General features: G+C 48.7%; 2 protein-coding genes and 1 long non-coding RNA gene across 7 annotated transcripts; 2 read left to right on the top strand and 1 right to left on the bottom strand.

Annotated features, from left to right (window-relative positions):
• The first annotated feature begins 896 nt into the window (after positions 1 to 896).
• LOC132473041 (serine/threonine-protein kinase SBK1-like) lies at positions 897 to 12,465 on the top strand. Its single transcript, XM_060072971.1, has 4 exons — positions 897 to 1,208; positions 4,970 to 5,245; positions 9,138 to 9,340; positions 10,789 to 12,465. Exons 2-4 carry the CDS (start codon positions 5,050 to 5,052, stop codon positions 11,737 to 11,739), a joined length of 1,350 nt encoding a protein of 449 aa, XP_059928954.1. The 5' UTR covers positions 897 to 1,208; positions 4,970 to 5,049; the 3' UTR covers positions 11,740 to 12,465.
• A 1,163-nt stretch (positions 12,466 to 13,628) lies between these two features.
• Positions 13,629 to 22,674, bottom strand: LOC132472891 (retinoic acid-induced protein 1-like). 4 transcript variants are annotated; one of them, XR_009529205.1, is made up of 7 exons: positions 22,026 to 22,674; positions 16,281 to 18,388; positions 15,622 to 15,715; positions 15,392 to 15,441; positions 14,906 to 14,974; positions 14,615 to 14,702; positions 13,629 to 13,855 (listed from the first exon to the last, which is right to left on the bottom strand). XR_009529205.1 is itself a non-coding variant. In XM_060072722.1 (6 exons), the coding sequence occupies exons 2-5, from the start codon at positions 18,345 to 18,347 to the stop codon at positions 14,930 to 14,932; spliced, it is 2,256 nt and encodes a 751-aa protein (XP_059928705.1). In that variant the 5' UTR covers positions 18,348 to 18,388; positions 22,026 to 22,674; the 3' UTR covers positions 13,629 to 14,702; positions 14,906 to 14,929. The 4 variants fall into 4 exon arrangements, 2 of the variants coding, with proteins under 2 accessions (XP_059928705.1, XP_059928724.1); XR_009529204.1 differs by having other exon boundaries at positions 14,655 to 14,702; XM_060072722.1 differs by having other exon boundaries at positions 13,629 to 14,702.
• LOC132473203 (uncharacterized) lies at positions 19,636 to 21,112 on the top strand. Of its 2 annotated transcripts, none has more exons than XR_009529273.1 (2): positions 19,636 to 19,903; positions 20,351 to 21,112. It is a non-coding gene; the product is annotated as an uncharacterized LOC132473203 (long non-coding RNA). The 2 variants fall into 2 exon arrangements; XR_009529274.1 differs by having other exon boundaries at positions 19,636 to 19,930.
• Position 22,675: the final 1 nt, after the last annotated feature.

Below are 22,675 nucleotides of genomic sequence, written 5' to 3'. Positions count from 1 at the left end.
GTCCGACAGTTATCGATGTGTCAGACCGACTATTAATACTCTGCACTGGGCTCTGAGTTCTAAAGAGAGGCCGCTCTCTGTGCAGAATACCAATCCATCGATGACTCAGACAGAGTGACTTTAACCATGGTGATGAGGTGAATACCAATCCACGATGACTCCGAGGGATTGACTTTAACCAAGTGATGAGGAGAATACCAGTCCACGATGACTCAGACAGCGTTACTTTAACCAGGTGATGAGGAGAATACCAGTCCACGATGACTCAGACAGAGTTACTTTAACCAGGTGATGAGGAGAATACCAATCCACGATGACTCAGGATCAGACTGAGTGACTTTAACCAGGTGATGAGGAGAATACCAGTCCAATCAACATAATTACAATTATTTTGGTTCGCAGTGTGGAACATCTCACTCAGTCACTTTCTAACATTGTTTAATATCCACTGTGATGCTCATTTTATTTTATTCAACCCTTATTCTTTCAGGTAGCCACATTGGTGATTCTAATTTTGTTAAGAATGCCCCCCCCCCGCCCTTAATTACTTGTGCTTGTTGTTGTCATTGCAGAAATGATGCTATTGTCTTCACAGACAGAAATATGTTCATAATTACAGATTTGAATCTCCCCAATATGAGAATACTGCTGTTAGCTTTAGTATTTTTTTTTTTTTACTAAGGTTGAACAGAAAGGAAGGGATTGTGTGTGTGTGTGTGTGTGTGTGTGTGTGTGTGTGTGTGTGTGTGTGTGTGTGTGTGTGTGTGTGTGTGCGTGTGTGTGTGTTTGTCTGTGTGTCTGTGTGTGTCTCTGCCTAGCTGGGGGCGTTAGCCCCTTCGTTTTGATTGGTACGGTGATCTAGTGGGCGGGGCTCAGTGGCTCCGCCTACCGGTGGAGCGCGCAGACAATAGAGCAACACACGGGACTCGAGCTGTCACCGGCACCGCGCTCCGGTTCTCTCTCCACGGTCGTAATTTGGCCCACGGTTACAGTCAGCCAGTCAGTCAGTCAGTCAGTCAGTCAGTAAGACAGCCAGTCAGTCAGGGCTCCCTCGTGTCCAATCTGCACAGCGCTTTTTTTTTAAGGAGAAAACAGAAACAAGGCGTTTAATTTTCGCCTCCGACTGCTCCTCTCCATCCCCTGCAGCCTCCTTCACGGAGGTCCCGCAAGGTGACAGCTGCTCTGCTCCTCTACCTGCACACGGAGAGGTAAGAACTGAGGGATAAACCCCCCGGTAACACACGGAAGGGTTGTCCGGAGACAGGGCGCATCGCCCGCAGCCGTGGACGGTCTGGCTCTGCGGGAGAGCTTCACGGAGGAGCCTCCTCCGTGGAGGCTACTCCGTGGAGCCTTTGTGTCTTTGTAATACTGTGTGACGCCAACAGGATCTCACTGATCAGCATCTCCTTTTGTCCTGAAGAACATCATGTTCTCCTGTGGGGGTGCTTCTTGATTCAGTAATGTCCATCACTAAGATGCATTCTTTATGAATTATCATTTCATATGTTTGCAGGACGATTCTAACGAACAGTTATGAGAAAGTAGGCCAGAGTGACCTGTGCAAAGCAATGCTGCCACCAGGGTCATGTACCGTACCGTTGTGTGTAGTTTAGTGTGTGTATAGTGTAGTGTGTCGTGTACAGGCTGGGGATGGTGTGTGTTGCAGTGTACTGTGTTTGACAAATTATGTTAATAAATGTGTTATGTACCGTAGAGCATAAACCAAGAAGGGGGATATAAAAGCTAGTATTTCTTGTTTTGTGTGTGCATTGTGTTGTGCACATAACATACAGACACACACACTGCGTTTTTAATCTTGTGGGGACCAATGAGGTGTTTGTGATTCTGAGGACACTCTGTCCCTGTCTGCTCGTTCTGCAAGCAGGAGCGTCTGGACAGCTTCATGGCGTGTGTGTGTGTGTGTGTGTGTGTGTGTGTGTGTGTGTGTGTGTGTGTGTGTGTGTGTGTGTGTGTGTGTGTGTGTGTGTGTGTGTGTGTGCGTGGAGACTGCTTTGATAATGCTAACCCTAGCATCGTGTAGCCTAGCGCTTTCCTGCCCTCAATAGGATTTTGATTTATATTACATTTGTATTTTTATTTGCAAACCGAATATTTTATATGAGAAAGATACTGTATATTATGTAATAACATTGCAACTTATCAGATGCATTTATCCAAGGCGACTCACAAATGCAGTAAATAATAATAAGAGCATTCAAAGAGGTGTGAGATAGTCCCACAAATCATTCGTCTTCCAATTCTGATCTTTGGCAACCTCACATCGTGGTTAACCAAGACTAGAATCGGTTTCCTGTGAAAATATAAATACATATTTCATATAAGAATACTTCTTCTGAGCCTTTCAGCCACTCGACTAGTAGGTCAAAGTGCACAACACAGAGAGGAGCAAAATTAAAGATGGACAATGAGAGAGAGAGAGAGAGAGAGAGAGAGAGAGAGAGAGAGAGAGAGAGAGAGAGAGAGAGAGAGAGAGAGAGAGAGAGAGAGAGAGAGAGAGAGAGAGAGAGAGAGAGAGAGAGAGAGAGAGAGAGAGAGAGAGAGAGAGAGAGACTCCTCAACACTTACCTAACCCTTAGCTAAGGGGAACCCGGCTCGGACCACCTCTGTCTCCAGAGCTCTGAGGGACCAGGACCTTATAGATCCTCTAACATGGAGGGGTTAGACAGTGCAGAGACCAGACATTAAGGAGCAGGTAGGGTTAGACAGTGAATACAGAGACAGGTCATTAAGGATCAGGTATGGGTTAGACAGTACAGAGACAGGTCCTTAAGGAGCAGGTAGGGGTTACACAGTACAGAGACAGGTCATTAAGGAGCAGGTAGGGGTTAGACAGTACAGAGACAGGTCATTAAGGAGCAGGTAGGGGTAAGACAGTATAGAGACAGGTCATTAAGGAGCAGGTAGGGATAAGACAGTATAGAGACAGGTCATTAAGGAACAGGTAGGGGTTGGACAGTACAGAGACAGGTCATTAAGGAGCAGGTAGGGGTTAGACAGTACAGAGACAGGTCATTAAGGAGCAGGTAGGGGTTAGACAGTGAACACATAGACGGGTCATTAAGGAGCAGGTAGGGGTTGGACAGTGAACAGAGGCAGGTCATTAAGGAGCAGGTAGGGGTTAGACAGTGAACACAGAGACAGGTCATTAAGGAGCAGGAAGGGGTTGGACAGTGAACACAGAGACAGGTCATTAAGGAGCAGGTAGGGGTTGGACAGTGAACAGAGAGACAGGTCATTAAGGAGCAGGAAGGGGTTGGACAGTGAACACAGAGACAGGTCATTAAGGAGCAGGGAGGGGTTAGACAGTGAAAAGTAAACCCCCACCCTCAAGTAAACATAGAGCATGAACCCAAACCCCTTCGTCTATGAGTGAGATCCTATGACCATTGCAGGGTCTGTTCCTCGCTAGAGGAGACTGATCGCTTAGTGCTTAGTGTCATGGTGTCACCATGACACCACCACCATACTCTCTCCCACCCTCGCTCTCTCTTGATCCCTTTCTCATTTCAATCTCTATTCTCCCCCTCTCCCTCTTTCTCCTCTCTCTGTATCTCCCTCCCTCCCCTCTCTCCCTCCCTGAAAGGGATAGAGGCAAGATGCTGATTGGAGACGGTTTCCTTTCTTCCCTCTGCTCTTTGATATGACACCACTGTGTGTGTTTGGTTCTAGTGTATGTGTGTGTGTGTGTGTGTGTGTGTTTGCGTGCATGTGTGCCTCAACATGCATATATGTTCTATGATTGGTGCATATGAGTGTTAACGAAGCAACCATAGTTGAAAAGGCCCCTGACCCAGTTTTCCTTGTGCTGTTGATCAAGAACCAAAGCCCTGCTGGTAGGAGCACGAATCATACCATCACACGTTACATCCCGCCCCCGGCGGAGAAGACTTCTCTGGGATGCTAACTTATTTAGCAGATACTTTTATCCAGAGCGACTTGAGCTGAGATGAATTCAGAGGACCAGAGGATCCGCCCGACCGGTTCAGAGACAGAAGCACGGCCAATCAGCAAGGCTCAATTCGATTAACCACCAGTGGTTCATACAAGTGTGGTGCATGGCAAACACACAGCATGTGTGTGTGTGTGTGTGTGTGTGTATGTGTTTGTGTGTATGTGTGGGTGTGTGGGGATGAATGTGTGTGTCCATACTGTGGGCAGTTTCACTTCATGGATGACTCGTGGATCCAGTGTGTTCGTCACGAGCAGATAGGGATGCCCTCTGTTTTGTGGTGTGTGTGTGAGAGTGTGTGTGAGTGTGTTTCGTTGGGTGTGTGTGCGTGCAGGCATGTGTGTGTATATGTCTATGATGCACCACGTATCATTTCATGTGTCTGTGTGCACATGTGCACAGCCCCTGTTTGAGTGTATGTGTTTGTGTGTGTGTGACTGTGTTTTGTGTGTGTGTGTGTGTTTGTGTGTGTGTGTGTGTGACTGTGTTTTGTGTGTGTGTGTGTGTGACTGTGTTTTGTGTGTGTGTGTGTGTGTGCGTGTGTCTCTGTGTGTGTGTTTGTGTGTGTGTGTGGTCCACACTGTGGGGGTTTCTGTTGACCTTGTGGAAACTCTGCTGAGTCGACCGGCTGCTGGGAGCTTCCGGAAGAAGACCCTGTGTGAAGGACAGACATCCCCCCACCCCCAACCCCAACCCCAAACCCCACCCCCACCTCTGACCCCAATCCACTGCTGTATGTGTGTGTGCTTGTGTGTACGTGTAAGTGTTAATGTACGTTTGTGTATGTGTGTGTGTGTGTGTGTATGTGGGGGTGAGTGTGTGCAGAAGGGATGTGTGTATTAGCTGATAAGAAGTGATGTTTCTGTGTGCCGGTAGAGATGAGGATCAGATATAACATCCATCCGTTTGTTTAAAAGGCCCGTGGAGCTGATGCTGTCGCCGTAGCAACCCTGCATCCTCTGATCTCACGACTTCCGTCCTGTTCTCCTCGCTCAACAGGAAGAAGAGTCTGTCCTCCCCCCGACCTGACAGACTCCTGACCACGCCCCCTGGTGCCATAGCCCCGCCCCTCTGGAAGGATGAGTTCCGCCCCCCACTGCCCCCACCCGTACCCCAACCCGCAGCCCCCTGGGGGGGGGGACCTGCTGGAGGAGCTGCATCTCATCGCCGCCCACAACCTGGAGACCCTGGAGGTGGGGCGCTTCTACGAGGTCCTGAGGCAGCTGGGGAAGGGGACCTACGGCAAGGTGGACCTGGTGGTGCACCGAGTCCGAGGTGAGACAGACACAAGTGTGTGTGTGTGTGTGTGTGTGTTTATATTTGAGTCTGATAGTGATGGGTGTGTGTGTTTTTGTGTGTGTGTGTGTATGTGTGTGTGTTTCTCTGTAAGAGGTGGTTAATGCTCTCTCTAAATGTCAGCGCTCCTCTCTCTCCCTGAGTATCTCAGTGTTTCCCGCTCCATAAAGAAACGATTCAGGTGGAGATCACTCTGTCTTCTGAGGTCAAGCTCTTAATGTGAAAAGCAGACAAACACGCATGCACGCCTGCACACACAGACACACACCCCACCAAACACAGGTATCCTCAGACTAGAGCCCTTTACTCCATACTGCCCATACAGTAGACTACAGCCCTTAACGCCATACTGCCCATACAGTAGACTACAGCACTTTACTCCATACTGCCCATACAACTGACATGCTTGAGGCGCGAACATTGAAGAAATGACAAAAAAACACAAATTCAAATTCAAACAAAGAAGCCTGGGATTTATATGGTGGGGTTTAGGAAGCTAGCGTTGGTATCGCTCTGTTGAATCTCTCTCTGCCATTCCCCTCCCTCTCATCGGGAAAGCTAGCCAGTCTAGACGTAATATCTCACTCCCTCTAACTCGCTCTGGAACGAGTCCAGCGAGAGGGAAATGGAGACAGGGACATAAGGTGATGTCATCTCATTGGTCTGATGTAATCTCTTACTCACTTCAGAGGAATGGAATCCATTCGTTGCTTTTCCAGTTTAACTCATGAGCCCCCCCCCCCACTGTAACGAGGTGAACCCCCCACCCTCACTGTAACGAGGTGAACCCCCCCCCCCCTCACTGTAACGAGGTGAACCCCCCTACCCTGTGGCTACCGTCTCTCCAGTCTGATGGCCGGGACCAGTTTACTCTGGGTAACTGGCCAACCTCGTCGTACCGGCTGTCGGAGGGCCTGGTTTGCATCCTGACGTCACGCTAAAGGCACGCTAAAGACGCTTTACCCAAAGAGACTCACAATAAGTCCATTTGTCAGAAGAAAGAAATACAACCATATATCGCTGTCGGTGCAGTAAGGATTTTCATAGAACCAAGTGCCAAGCACCAGTGTTGGGAATAACGCCGTTTAAAAGAACGGCGTTACGTAACGCCGTTATTTTTTCAGTAACGGGGTAATCTAACTAATTACTAATTCCGTCGTTACAACGCCGTTACCGTTACTGTACGAAAAATGCAGTGCGTTACTATGAATTGATTGAATATACTGCGTAATCCGAACGCCCCCCTGGCTCCAAACACAAACTGCAAGTGAGGAGATCGGGTGGCTTAACAACGAGATAAGCGATTATGATTGGCTAAGGCAGAGTCATGTTTCATGGTAGCCAATCGGAGCCAGTGTTTTTACACACAAGCCAGGACACGCGCGCCACACACACGCAAACGCACACACCAAACCGATTCGATGAAGCAGCAGAAATGGCGGGTCCGGACCAATCCGATGAAAAGTTGGAATTTTCTGTAGTATCTGATAGATGTTCCACAGCCTTTGCAATCATGCAAATTGAAATCCAGGCCCCATCCACAATGAAAATGATCACCGTCCACACTATCGTTTTCATATCGTTTTCAGAATGTTTTGCATCCACGTTCCACACTGAAATCATTTTGATAAACAGTTGTTGTCATGGTTACGTTACTCCGCCACGCCTCTGTTAAGATTACAGGCGCACGATCAGATGATATTTACAGTAGATCAGCTGGTTAATCATTTTCGACCCGGTCTGGTTAATCAAACGCCGCTCCAAGTAGGCTACGGTTTGAACTGTCGTCTTTTTTTTTTTTTTTACCATCACTTAAGAGTTAAGAACATTAAGTACAGCGCTCGCCTCCGGCGTTGGAGCAACGAATATGTTTGACTCAATATGTCGAGTTGTTTCTGGAGATAAATTAGTACAATGTACAGAGAGATCCTCATTTGCATTTCACCTGCCATTCTTTTGATGAGCTTCTCGGTCTATAGCGCAAGCTTGTGGCAGTGTCATGGCAGTGTCATGGCAATCGAACGTCATCGTTTCTGAAAGCCTCCGTCTGTCCACACTACAACGCGAACCCATCGTTTTCACATTCATCCACCTCAGCGATCGTTTTCAGTGTCGGAATTCTCTGTTTTAGTTTGGACGGAAGGACTAAAAAGGATGAATATTGATGCATTTGTAGATTTACCCGGGTTAGTGTGGACAGGGCCTCAGTTGGAAGCAGTGGCGATTTTAGCCTGAAATTTCTGGTGGGGCAAATTTATATGACGTCATATTACGTCACAAAAATAGAGGGAGCTGATTATTATAACAGTAGGCCTACGTATATAGACCAGTCAGGTATACTATGGGCTGCATTTTGAGTGCCAGCAGGGAGACATCCTATTTCAAATACATTTCACATGCTTTAGCGCTCAGTACGCACAAAGATGTTGCCTATAATAATAATAATAATATTGCATTATATTTTAAACACACTATTCCTTCCAAAGAATCTCAGAGCGCCAACATGGTACGCACTATAATATAGCATTAAAGTAAAACAATTAGACAGACACATAGCTTCAACAACTTCCATAATTTATTAAACAAAAAAGACGATCTCCTTCAGCTCCATCTCCTGCTACTTTCATGCTTTACCGTTCTTTCCGCCAGATGCTTCAGGTCTTTAAAGCCATCAGTGGTCCAAACTGAGTCTGCGTTAGAGGTATTTCCAAAAAGAAGGCATGGAAAGCAAAACAGTGCTCTTTTTGTTGTGCTCGCAGTTAGCCATGTCTTTCTTTCAAACCACTCCATCTTGAAATTTCGGTTGGTTTTCTCATCAGGCTGGTTCAGAATGAAGTCGTCTGGTCTGTGTGGTCCCAAACGTTTTATTTCTAATTTTTCTTCCTGCGGCAATGTGCTGAATTGCACCCTCAGCAAATAATCTACGTTATTCATTGTTATTCATTAATTAAAAAACTCTTTCAAAATTGTGTAAAATCGACCGATAGCGAACTCTTCTGTAAGTCTCCTGTAACTCCTGATCTCACTCTCACTGTATGTTTTTTTTGCTTAGTCTCGGGGTAGAGTTCTTGCGGGTTTCGCATTATCCCAGTCTACATTACGTAGAATACGTAGATTACGCAGTTAACGTCTAGCCTCAATGTTAACTTTGGCCGGTGTGGTTCGCGCTCATTGGTGTTTCTATGGTAACGGTGGGGCAGCGTGGGTCCTTGCCCCTCCGGAAACAGGAAACGGAAATATAGACATAACGTTCATTCAAGCAAGCACACAGTAGAACACACAAATCAAATTACTCCAAAACAAGGCTATAATGCTTGTGAGTCAAGTTTATTCACACAAATATGTACGCTACTTTGCATATAAAAATATATAAATAGTTTGCCACGAAGTAGGAATGGATTGAGCCTTCTGCTCATCAGCGCCATCTCGTGGGTCTGGTGGGGCACTGCCCCACCTGCCCCTAATGTAGAAACGCCACTGGTTGGAAGCATATCAGGGCCTTGAATGGGCAGTTCAACCATTTAACACATTAAGGCCAAGTGAAAACTGCTCAGAAAAATCCAAATCTTTCACATATAGCAACTTTCTTTTTTTTAAAGTAACGCAAATAGTTACTTTCCCTGGTAACTAGTTACTTTTATTATAGAGTAATTCAGTTACTAACTCAGTTACTTTTTGGAACAAGTAGTGAGTAACTATAACTAATTACTTTTTTAAAGTAACGTTCCCAACACTGCCAAGCACTAACAATCACCAGGTTAACCCATTCATCGTACACAACAGAGATAACTAGGATAAGATGCTACACGATGCTAAGTCCTGCTATTAAGTGCATGGCTCCCCTAACGACCGGGTCTGCTGTGGTTGCCAGGCACCAAGATGGCACTGAAGCTGCTCCGTAAGAAGACGACCAAGCTGAAGTCCTTCCTGCGGGAGTACAGTGCCTCGCTCTTCCTCTCGCCCTGCCCCTTCATCATCAGTACGCTGGGCGTCGCCTTCCAGACCGACGACCACTACGTCTTCGCCCAGGAGTTCGCCCCCGCCGGGGACCTCTTCGACATCATCCCCCCGCAGGTGAGGGCCGTACGCACACACACGCGCACACGCAAAGATCACAAACATACACACACACACGCACGCACACACACACGCAAATACCACAAACACCCAAGCACGCACGCACACACACATGCATGCGCACACACACACACACACACGCAAGCACGCACGCCCACACACACAAAAAAATACACCTTCACCCACACACACAAATAAATACACAGATGGGCACAAACAGGTGTGCACGCAGACCCACACCAATGGACACAACACATATTGACATATGCGTACACCAACACACACACACACACACTATGAAACATGTAGACTCAAGTCTGTCTCCATTCTCTTCAGCCTCCACCCCCACTGTCGGTTAGCCACCATCTCCATAGCAACAACAAATGTTTTACCACTTTGAACACATTTTTGTTGGCAATCCTGAGAGCAGTCAATAAACTGAATAAGGAACTGGAATACAACGTTGCATCGGGAGACGTGGTAGGAATTAAAAATTCTATGCTTTGTAAAGATTCACGTTCTCTAACGACGTTCTATTGGCACAAATAAATATATGCCAGGGTTTATGAGGCAGTATTTATGGAATAGGTTACGTAACATTTGGTAACTTTGATGCCAGGGGCCCGCGGGGCCCCCAGGGGCCAGGGGCCGTCTGTATTGAGCCATTCTGAGTGCTTTACATCAGCAGGCATCACATGTTTAAAGGGCAAGCGAATAACGACCAAAACAACACACATAATACAACACAACACAACACACACAGCACAACACAACACAACAAATCAACACAACACAACACAACAAGGACAACTTCAAGGACTCGAGCTGAACGGAGCGAAAGTAAAACAGCTTCTGATAAAAGCTGCTTTGTTTCCATATCCTTAGATATATACTGTATACATATAACCTGAATCTCTCCCCATTGTGGTCAGTCCAGCCGTCATTAGTGGGGTTTTATTGATTTATGGCTTCATTTATGTGAAATGTTCTAACTCATGGTACAATATGGAACCGTATTACAAACTAAAATAGTGTAGTGTAGTGAGATCTAAATCACCTTTGCCTGTTATTGTCTGAAGAAGATACCACCAAATCATCTGTGCCTTAGTTTAATTACTCACAAAGTCCTGCTTCTGTAATTCATATTTTTAGCTAATGAGTTGGAAAATGAATACATACATTTAAATGAATCATTCATTGGAGCTACGGCCTCAGGAGGCGTGTGACCTGATTATATTGTTTTAATTAAACCCATTTTCTACGGCGATTGAGGGCTGAAATCTCTCCTTCAAACCGTGGTATCCCCTTGTAACGCAGGACTGCAGGGCGGAATCGAACCTGCACCCACTGCCAAGCGGGGCGCCCCCAGGGTGAGCCCCGCCCACATACTGAGCCCCGCCCACAGGCTGAGGATCATACTGTTGTTTTGTCCTCCCTCCGTCCAGGTGGGGCTACCGGAGGGCGTGGCCAAGCGCTGTGTGCACCAGGTGGCAATGGCGCTGGACTACCTCCACGGCCGCCGGCTGGTGCACCGCGACATCAAGCCCGAAAACGTGCTCATCTTTGACCGCGAGTGCCGCAAGGTCAAGCTGTCGGATTTCGGCATGACGCGGCGCGCCGGCTCCCCGGTGAAGCGTGTGACGGGCACCATCCCGTACACGGCGCCCGAGCTGTGCGGCGACGCGGCCGCCCCGCCCGACGCGGCGCTCGGCGTGGAGTACAGCACCGACGTGTGGGCCTTCGGCGTGCTGCTCTTCTGCATGCTCACCGGGAACTTCCCCTGGGAGAAGGCGCTGCCCGCTGACGTCTTCTACGACGAGTTCTCCCGCTGGCAGCGGCGGCGGGGCGGGGCTGGCGGCGTGCCGTCCCAGTGGCGCCGCTTCTCCGACCCCGCCCTGCGCATGTTCCGCCGACTGCTGGCCGCCGAGCGAGACCACCGCTGCTCTGTCAAGGAGGTGTTCAGCCACTTCAACCACGCCTGGATGCTGGAAGCCAGCCCCGCCCCCATAGGGGGCGGCCCCGGGAATGTCACCGGGAATGTCAATGGAAACGGCACCGGGAGCGTCACCAGGAACAGCACCGGGAGCGTCATCGGGAGCAGCCCCGGGCCTGTCGGCCCCCCCGGTAGCGGGGGTGTCGTGGCGGGCGTGGGGTTCCCCGTGGAGTTCAGCTCCTCCTCGTCGGAGGAGGAGGTGCTGGTGAGCAGGCTGAAGCACCAGAGTCTGACTCCTATGGCCGTGGTGAAGGGAGGCGTGCTGGTGGACAAGCGCTACTCCTCCTCCTCCTCCTCCCTGTCCGTGGGTGGCTCCGCCTCCTCCGCCAGCAGCTATGAGCGCACCGGCCGCGACGCCAGCGGCCGAATTCTACTGGCCACGCCCATCGAGATCTGCGTGTAACGATGGGGTTGTTTGGTTTAGTGTGTGGTGTTTAGGGCGATGTCACGTGCACTCACACATGCACGCACGCGGAGGCACGCACGCCGCCCAGCGCTGGAGTCTGACGAAGAGGAGGAGGATGATGATGTTTTGCCATTTAGGAAGAGAGGACACCAGTGCAGGCATTCCGGTTGCCAGGGTTACGGAGCTTCGGAGCAGCTACGGCCACGCCCTTCTTCATATTGACAAAGTGTTTGTCGTTCATCGATCGTTTCCGATATCGATCGGGAGAACGAGTCTTTGCGGTGCTGTACAGAGAAGAACGAAGAGACAATCCACCGAGAGATGTGAATAAACACTTTACTGACAGCGAACTGACAGCCAATCACTGAGACTGAGAGAGAACGAGACCAGCCTGGGTTCAACAGAACCTCAGCAGCGATGCAGCAACATTCTGTGACGACATCACAACATGTAGACCTGTCTGTATGCATCAGGCCTCCAGTTTTGTACAACTCATGTAGGCCGACACAGAGGTACATTCTGGTTACCAGTAGTGACAGAAGAGACTATGGGTTGTACAAATTTAGGACGTACACATTTTTGTTAATTTTTTTTAATTGCTTATGATTTTTCTTTTTTACGTAAATGGTGTTTTGTTATCGTTGTCATTATCATTCGTGTTTGGATGGAATTGTTCATTTGAGTAAAAGTCAAATATAATTAAATGGGTTTTATTGAGTGGCAGTTAAGATTTATCTGCTGTTTTTGCTGATGGATTAGTAGCTGCTGTCAGAGGCTTTAGAAGTAGATTTATCTCAGTTACAAAAAACGACTTTAATTCTTGGCAAGTAAAAATAATAAATACGAAAGACGGATGGATATAATATGTGAATATTTGAAAACTTGAAAACAATAACTTGAATTTAATTTAGAATATTTCAGCCCACAATTTAATGTACGTGTGTGCATTACTGAACTGATCATTGTTTTAAACAAAAACCAAGCCAATAATGGTCAGATACAGTGGTATCCTGATTACTTATACTTTTCTTACTTATTATGTATTTATTATTTAGTACCGTGAAGTTGGTTTGGAAGTATGATGGCGAATCGTGGGAAAGTAATGCAGGGAACGGAGAATTAGTGAAAGAGTATTTTCTCTTGCTCTAATTTTTTTTTGCATGTGATTGATTTTGTTCTCATCTCAGTTGAGATGAACATGGCTGGAGTCTGAACTTAACCTGCCTGCAATCCTGGCTACACAATAATACGTTGTATAGGGTACGATTATATGATTTTAAAGGTTTGGTCGCTGAAGGATTCAAACTGGATCATTTTTATTCTTCTTTTGATCGTCTTGTCTCCTATTGGTTCATTTCAATGTTGTAATTTAATCGTTATAATCGTGACGTTCCTGTGTGGTTTGTACCCAGCGTACATCGCCAGGCTGTTCCCGACATTAAACGCTTGACTGGGGACTTGAATAACTGTGTTGTTGTTGTGGTCTGTGTATGAAGATGAAAGCAGACACAATGACTGATTGCTTCTAAAAATCACACATAATAGGCGAGAAACTGTTTTTAAAATAAGACGACAGACATATGAAGCTGAGATTAAATAAATAACACTGTGCTATAAAAAGAGGGAGGGTTCTTTTTCTGGGGTGTGGATGATTGCTGTTTATAGAGACAGGGAATGACTCCATAAGCCACATCCATCATTGTCTACGCTTGTTAACTGTATAATGTTATTCTAAACTTGGAGGTTTACAGTGAGAACAGGAACAGCGTCTCAGAATGTAAAAGCACACGGGTCAAAGTTCAATGTTGTGGCCTGGTACGTAAAGGTAGAAAACGACTAATTTGTGTTGTTAGAGACAATAACACAATAAAAACGCAATAGCAATGATCTTTTAAAGAATAGTTAATAATTTAATTTACATAAATTGCATAAATAACACAGAATCCAGTTCATTGTGCAGACACAAATTATCCAAACAAGGAAGTTCCACAAATTAATGTGTAATAAATAGTACAAAGTGACTTGCAGGAAACAAACTGCAGTGTGGATCAGAGAGCAAGGTTGTCTGTCGCCCGTCACTCACTCAGTAGCCTGCAGAGTCCCGGAAGGTGTTCTGCATGGGGTCACAGGTCAACGGGGACAGGGATCAATATCACGGCAATCTGGCTCCTCAAGACCTCAAGACATTTCTAGATGACTGGCGACCGAGATAACCAATCACAAGCCTCCGCTGAGGACAGGAAGTAAGTCACAATGTTTTATTAACTCGCAGATGCTTATGGGTGTTAACAATATACAATATATACTTTATATAAACAATAGATTCTTTGGATGGCAAACATTCTTCTTTTTTCAATAAAGTCGTGATACTGGACCGGTTCCTAGATCATGGAGCTGCTCATTCTATGGCCTGCTCCCCACCAGCAGTGCCACCAGTTGGGCAGGAAATCTTGCCCAATCTTGCAACACCACCCACCAGTGATGCATTAGCGCCCCCTGCTGGTCGTCTACTGCCCTGTGGACTGTGTCTGACCAAAGCTGCGTGTGAAGAGTGTGAACCACTAGCTGGGCCTCAATGGGGACCAGTGACTCACTGGGAACTATGGGTGAAGGGCTTCGGGGATACAAACGGGGTCTCTCAGGACATCCGTGCGAAACACACACGCATACACACACAAACACATGCACACACACATACATACAAACACACACACAAGCAAATACACACACACACACACACACACACACACACACACACACACACACACACACACACACACACACACACACACACACACACACAGTGTGTGTTGGTGGTATAGCAGCCTGTGTGTTTAACAGGGAGGCAGACAGTTGTCATATACTTCATCACAATATGAATGTCATTATTGTACTGGACTTCCTCTTCTCACCAGGAAGTGGGCAGCCCGCTCAGGTCAACATGCTAGCCGGTGTTACCACTAAGGAGACAACAGGAGGAGGTGTGGTCAGGTGACACGTTGGGTCAGGGGGGCGGGGCTATGCAGATAGGGGTTCCATGGCTCTAAGGTTATTGTGTTATACACATAAACATATTTCCCCATCCAGATGCCATTCTAATGAGTTTAAGGACTGTATTTCTGAATCCGGATTATCTTTGATGTCATGAAGAGGTGTGGCCTACCTGATGAGTGGGCGGTCCCTGAGGTCATCTCCGGAGGCGGGGTTGAGCTGCCCTTGTCAACACCTTGTTCTAAAGACACAAGGACTTAGGTCAGCATCCAGGTCATCACACTCTCACTAGGTCAGCATTCAGATCATCACCCTCTCCCCAGGTCAGCATTCAGGTCATGACTCTCTCACCAGGTCACCATTCAGATCATCACTCTCTCACCAGGTCGGCATTCAGGTCATCACTCTCTCACCTCGCACAGTGAGGCCTCAGACAAGGTGGGGTCAGCGACTCATTATCATAACCCTAATCAATATGGATATTATGCAGTTGGTAATGACCAGGATAAGATAAGATGGACGGATATGAATCGATTCATCTTAGACAGGATATTTGCCTAAGAAAATCACCATGGTAACCACTCTGACTAGACCCCCCCCGCCCCCCTTGCCAACATTACAACGCTCGCTTCAGCCTCACTCGCCTGTGAGTGGTTACCTTGTGTTGGGAACATTTCATGGAGAAGTTTTCCTCATTTAGAAGACAACCTGCAAACAGAGACGCATTGTATTCATAATAGCCTCGTTGAAATTCCTTTAGATATTCATCCATCAATTTGCATAGCACTATTAACCATTTTCAGAGAACTAAAAATGCGTATTATTTTTGGTAAAAAGCTTGTTTTGGTAAAAGCTTTTAAAGTACATTGGTGTGGTTGTGTTGGGTACCTGAGCTGATGGCACATCGGTAGTGGTAGTTCAGACTGCAGCCCTTCTGGAAACAGCCCATAATTGCCCCCGACTCATGGCATTCACAGCACACCTGGAAATGAAATCACACACACACACACACACACACACACACACACACACACACACACACACACACACACACACGTTTAACATTCAGTAAACAAAGTCCCCACTTTCTTTCTAAAACCAGACCCCCCGCGTAGCCACCATGTTTGAGCGACGTTACTTGATAATCCCAAATTAAAATAAAAAATAAACTGAATGCCTGCTAGACCATGACGTGTGGGACCCAGAGAGGTCATTTGAATCAGATTTAAATCCCATCCTACGGTTCTTCATACTAAGTGCGAATAAGTTGAAACTAAGTCTCAAGCCATATCTACATCCTATGCTACCCACTACATAATCATCATCTATGGTCACTAGAAAATCATCACTAGATGAAATTCTAGTTCTGATAGATGATGATTGGTCTTCCTCCAAAGGGCCAGTCCTCTGTTACGGTACTGACCACGTCCCTGGTGACCTGTATCCATCCATAGCAGTACTAGGTTACCCACTACATACTGTTCCACTTCCTAATCATCCATCCTAACTTGTCCTGGGGTTAGGTGTTCCTGTGCGGCGGTACTGACCACGTCCCTGGTGCCCCTGGCCGCCTCCTTCAGGCCGTAGAGCCGGCCCCGGACCAGGAACACTCCCGTGGCCCAGACGCCACAGTCCTCGTGGACCCACCACTCCTCCGGCCGCCGCGTCGCCTCCGTGGGAACGCGAGGGGAGTCCGCTGTCATGACGGAGGACCGGTCGTCCTCATCATCACCACCGCCGCCTCCCCCCTCCTCCTCCTCCTCCCCACCATGGACACGGTCGCCCTCGGCGGCAGGACACAAACCGCCACACGCGTGGATCTCGCTTCGTTCTGTCTTCACTCTCGGCGTGCGTTCGGCGTTGTCCGTTGTGGGCGTCGACCTCTCCGGCCCAACGGTGTCCAGCCGGGGGGAGGAGCGGCGCGGTGGGACCCCCCCCTGGGGGAGCGGGGCCACGGGGTAGTAGGGTCCGTGGAGGTCCCCCAGGCCCAGGGCATTGGCCGAGCGGCCGCAGAGGCAGCAGGCCCCGGGGGGGCGGCCCCTGCTCCGGGGGCCCAGCCGGCCCAACCGGTAGCAGGAGGTGCCGGGCACAGGGCCGGGCAGGGCCCCGGGGCCGCCGCCCTCCTCCTCCTGTTGGTTCACCACCGTGCAGCTCCTCTTCCCCACGTGGATGAAGGGCTGGTAGTGGTCGGTCTGGCTCCTCCTCCTCCCCTCCCGGGGCTGGGTGTACTTCAGCAGGAGGTCCGGCTCCCCGGGGGCGAACAGCGGGGGCGGGCTGCTGGGACGACGGCGTTTCCGCGGTCGCCGCCGTTTCCCCGCCACGGTTTTCCTCGGCGCCGCCTTCCTGGCGGCGGGCAGCGTGGGCCGAGGGGAGGGTCGGGACCGCGTGGTCCTAACGACCTGTTTGGCGTCTTGGGGGGTCTGTGGCGGGGATTTGAGGCACGCTCGTTCTGAACGCCGCGTTCTACTGCGGGCCGATTCAGAGGGCTGCCGAACGTTCCGACAATCGTCTGAATCCGTCGAGTTATCGGACGACTTATCGGAAGAGTTGTCGGAAGAGTCGTCCGAAGAACACCTTGGAGTCCGTGTTTTGCGCTGGAGCTTCGGCCGCGGGGGGGCCTCCGTCTGGTCCTCCTGCTCCTCCTCCGATGACGAGGAGGAGGAAGAGGCGACCCCGTTGATGTAGTCCATCACCTCCTCCGTGTCCTCAACCTCCTCGTACCCACACTTCACCTGGCTCCTCAGGTTGTGCTGCGACACTCTGCAGGTGAACTCCGCCGCCGTCGCCACGGGGACTGCCGCCATCCTGATCCTGGGGCTGCGCCGCAGGTCGCCGCGCTCACTCCCGACCGTCGCTTGGCCCGACACGCTCCCCTTATCGGACCCGCTGTCCTCAGAGTCGCGGAGCATCGGTTCACCGCCGCCGGCCGCCTCCTCCAGGGCGACGCTGTCCTCGTCGCTAGAGATGTTGATGGGCGACTCCGAGTAGTGGCCGTAGCGGACGGTGACGTCGGAGAGCAGCACCACCGGCCGGGCGTGGCGCTCCGGGATCACGCTGTCCGACGAGTCCGACGAGCACGAGCTCTCGCCGCTGGCCGAACTCAGCGCTGAGGGGAGCAGGAAGCAGCCCCGCCCCTCGCTGTCCAGCGCGAGCTCCGCCCCCTCCGCCGGGCTGACGCTCCCCCCGCTGACGGAGCTACACGCCGCCGAGTCCTTGGACGCTGACAGCAGGAAGATGACGTCAGAGCCGCTGTCGCTGTCCGTCCCCGAGCTGCTGTCCACGGCGGCGGCGGTCTCCGTGGGGTAGAAGCCCGCCTGCCACAGCCGCCCGTGGACGCTCTCGTGGAAGAGGCCCCGGCCCTGCGGCGCCGCAGTCCTACAATCCATTGCGGCGTCCTGGAGGCCCGCCTCCTCCATCTTGGGCCGCAGTGGAAGGACGTGGCCGCCGTCGGGCCTGCTGCCGTCCGCTCTGAGCCGGGCTCTGAGTGGGGAGCTGCCGTCGGCGCTGCGGGTTACGGCGTGGCGGCGGTACCACTCGGGTCTCTTCACCAGGTCCATGGCCTCGGTGTGACCGCGGGGCAGGGGGCTGACGCTGAAGCCCGTCGACAGATCCATGTCTCTGGCGGCTGGCGCCCTCTAGCTGGTCCCTGCTGGTACTTCAAGAAATAGATAGGTAAGATAAGTACATTTAACGGGACGACCAGAGATCCAGACCTGTGGGAGCCGACCAGGGGGTCCTCCTAAACTCGACTGTAGATGGGAAGTCTCAGTCTAGATCTTCATCTGTTATGGAGGCTGCCAATAACGTAAGAAAATAAATGTAACTACAACTGCAAGCAGTTATGCAGGGGTCCAAGAAATGTGCATTTCGCCGGCACAACGCGAAGCATGTGTTCAAAACGCTACCGTGAACCTGTGGATACGAAGGTTTTGACTGTGGGAGGTTCGGTGTGGGAGATATATCCCCAAACGCGTTTTCAGAACATTCCTTTGGCCAGTTAGGAGATGAACAATTCCCTCGTTTATGGCGGCCCCTAATGGCAAAGTTTTGTAGAAGATATACAATTTCCTCGTTTATTGCGCCCCCTAATGGCGAAATTTCCCGACATTTTTATCGAACGACATTAAGGTTAGCACCAACATGTGTGATTTTTTGGGATTTTTGATTTTCCACGTCTAATTTAGCTAATAAACCAATATTCAAAACGCTACCGTTTCGTCGTCGAAGGTCGGATCAAAAAAAAAATTGTTTGCGTCTGAAGATGTCGTGTGCAAAGTTTGGTGTTGATTGGTAGAGAAATGTGGGAGGAGTAGGGAAAAGGCGCAAATGGGCGTGGCCTATGCCAAAAGATGCAGCAGACTCCAGTGAATCTGTGGCTGTGTCCCAATTCCTAGGACGCATCCTTCGAAGGCTGCATTCGAAGGATGCGTCGACGCCGATTGCGTCACAGCGTCGCGCCAAGTGCTGTCCCAATTCCAAGGGTCCTTCAAATGCGGCCTACGAATGCAGCCTTCTTTTCCCGGATTTGATGGATGCATCGGCTGTATCCTTCACGGCCCAACGTATCCCAAGATCCTTCACGGCCCAACGTATCCCTCCCAAGATTCATTGCGCATTCAATCAATGGAGATGGCGGAGAATGGCGATTTAAGTTCTGCATTTAAATGTAAGTATTTGGTTTCTAGTCACTCGAGTATTTAACGATACAAATGTTAAAAATACAAGGGCCCTTAAAACTTTTTTCATTAAAGTAATAGGCAATATAAGTAAGGTAACGTTACAGTTAGTGACGCTGTAACGTTAACTAAGAACACCCGTTAAGCCCTATAGTTTCAAATTTAAGAGGTTAAAATGGTTATATTTACCGAAATTGTGGCGATTAAATAGATAATTTGCTATTCTGTAAGGTTAGTTAAATGGACGAACGCGAACACAGGTTGTGGACCCTGGTTTTCAGACCGTAACGTTACAGACGTTGGGATTGATTACACAGTTAACTTGGTTATTTTGCTATTTAAGCTGCTTTGGTTTGGTAGTGTAAAGCAAAACTAATTCTAACATTTGGTTTTGGTTTAGGGGGCCAGCAGCATACTGCTCGATTTATTCTATTGAGGGGGGAGAATGATGAGCTGTTCACCGGGGTGAAATACTCAGCAAGTGTGGCTTGGGGGTAAAGAAACAATCGTTTATTTATATCGTAAGTTAGTTTATAAAAATTATTATAGGCCATTTATATATCTTCATTTGACCATCTTGTAAAGGTTAGTTAAATTAGCCCTCATTACACAGCAGGACCGATGCAACATCCCCAGAAATCGTTTACTACGATGTCCTATTTTGGGTTATTAAAGAAAGAAAGACAAAAAAAAGTCACAGCTCGCATCAGTACTAGACAGCACTAGAAAAACACACAAAGAAAAAGGGTGTTTTGACTTCTACTGGTTGTCTTATTATTATGGGCTTCATATAGGATGAGGGCTAATTTAAATGTAACCTTTACAAGATGGTCAAATATATATATTATAAATGGCCTATTGTTAACATGGGCTATTAACATGATTGATAAATGTGTCTCTTGTTTTCTCTGATTAATAATGTCTCTGTGTTTACTGTTTAGGACAATTCTGGAGAAAATAGGCCTGCAGGGGAAGGTGTCTCCCCCGCAGGCAAAGAAAAACTTTTGCTGAAATTTGTTTTGATACTGCTCTTGTTGTTAACTGCCATGATTGATTTCCTCTGCCTTAGGATTGCAAGTATCCAGGGTCAGGAGAGGGGGTAGGTGGGAAACCCACTGCTGCCACTTGGCCCTGGTTTGTCCCCTTGGATAAGGTATTGTGACATATGCATTCCACCAACCCCCCTGTCCTAATTGCCTCCATCCCTGAGAACACACCAGGGCCAAGTACAGCAAGTACAGCAGTGGTGGATCAGGAGGTTGAGGACAAGATCAGGAGGAGGAAAGACAGCGAGGGCCAAGGTCCAGAAAGAGGGACAGAGAGGAAGACATGTTCCAGAGTCGCTCACTATCTTCCGAAAAGGACTCAAGATTCACCTGTTCAGAGTCCACCTCGACTGCATAGCCACCCTCCCCCTTCTGGCAACCATTGTACCCTGTGTTGTATTGTATTATAGTACTTAACTGTGTAGCAACTGCAGTAGCTGCTATCATGGCTGTAACACGGGGAATGGGTTAGCCTAGCGATTGTGGTACTTGCACTTGGTTCTATGAACATCCTTTCTGTACCGACAGCGATATATTGATGCACTTCTTATGACAAATGTACTTATTGTAAGTCGCTTTGGATAAAAGCGTCTGCTAAATGCCCTAAATGTCAAATGTCAATGTTCCAGTTAATAAAAGAGGACATGAGGCTACAAAGGGAGGCAGAGGAGAGAAGAGCCCAGGAAAGCAGGGAAAGAATGGATAGGTTTTTCTAAATTTTGGAGCGTTTGGTGGACAAATAACTTATCTTCTGTTATATTTAACACATTGTTTATTATTATTTACATATTTATTGAAACTTATTTAACTAACTATTTAACTAACTTTTTTGATTAACTATTTATTAAAACCCTTACTAACTTTTTTGTATTGACTAATGTATTCGTATATAACTTAAAACATATACAACAATAAAACTATTTACAACAAACATTCATGTGACTATTTACAACAATTATTATAAAACTACTATATACAAAAACATAATGATCAATAATAATTTTTGTTGGTTTCTTTTTTTCGCGCTGTCCGGTTTAACTTCTGTTTACTAACAGGTCAGTTCAGCTGTCAGGGTTGCTAGGTGACAGGAGCAGCGCGTGGTCACGCAAGTGAAAGGGCGGTAACGGTTTGTTACGTAAACCAGAAATGCTCCGTAGGCTAGACCGTCCCATTTCTTCGGCCTTCGGAGTGTCCTTCGCGGTCTACGAAGGCCGCATTCTTCGAAGGACGCGGTCTACGAAGGATGCGTCCTATGAATTGGGACACAGCCAACGTGTCTAACGTTTTGGACTGTGGGAGGTTCGGTGTGGGAGTTATAGCCCCAAACGCGTCTTTCCTTGGTATAGCGCCACCTAGTGACCGGCGTGTCTGGATTTTGTTATCTGAGTAGCGGTGCCGGACCTGGATCTAGTCATGCAATTGGCGTGTCCGCACCATTTACGGTTTGGGCTGTGGTACCACTTCTAGGGGGAGGTAGTATAATAAGAAAAATCCTTACAAAAACAATAGGGATCCAATCCTGTTGGCTTGGACCCCTAATAAAGATAAGTCCTTCATAATATCAGCTTACCGAGACGGTTGAGATGGAGCTCGGGTCTCATCCGGCGCTGCGGCTGAAAGACCAGCGCTGACGACCCCTCTGACAGCTGGCAGAGCGCTAGCCTTGGGTTAGCTTCTCTCGGAGGCTAACAGCTAGCCTCGAAGGCTAACAGCTAGCACGAAGGCTAACAGCTATCACGGAGGCTAACAGCTATCACGGAGGCTAAAGCTAGCACCGAGTTAGCTCGGTTAGCGTTGCTCCGTGGCTAACTGCTGGCCCCAGGTTAGCCTGGTTAGCTTCGCTCCAAAGCTAGCACGTTAGCCTGGCTAGCTTCCGGCCCACACGGACGGGATGTAAACAGAACCGTCGCGGCTCCCCCTCATCTCCGCAGACCGGTTCGTGTGTGACGCGGACCGACGGAGGACCCGCGGGTCACCAGAGGATCCATAGATCCAGGATCGGGGGGCTTGGCGCCATAATGCACCGTACAGCGGGGGTTTCTGACGGCAGCTTTACGGTACACAACATAGGACCGTGTTGTGAGGACACGGGCGACGACGCGTACTGCCGAGCCTCCTCGGACCCCCGGAGTGGGCGATGCAGCGTCGGGTTCCACGCTCCTTACAGAGCCTAATCCTGAAATAAAATAAACTTATACTAGGTTTATTACGGTATATTAA

The sequence above is a fragment of the Gadus macrocephalus genome, chromosome 2, assembly GCF_031168955.1.
Source record: "Gadus macrocephalus chromosome 2, ASM3116895v1".
In the NCBI taxonomy this organism is placed as follows: domain Eukaryota; kingdom Metazoa; phylum Chordata; class Actinopteri; order Gadiformes; family Gadidae; genus Gadus; species Gadus macrocephalus.
The sequence above is the reverse complement of the archived record's forward strand: the minus strand, read 5'-3'. Positions and strand labels throughout refer to the sequence as shown.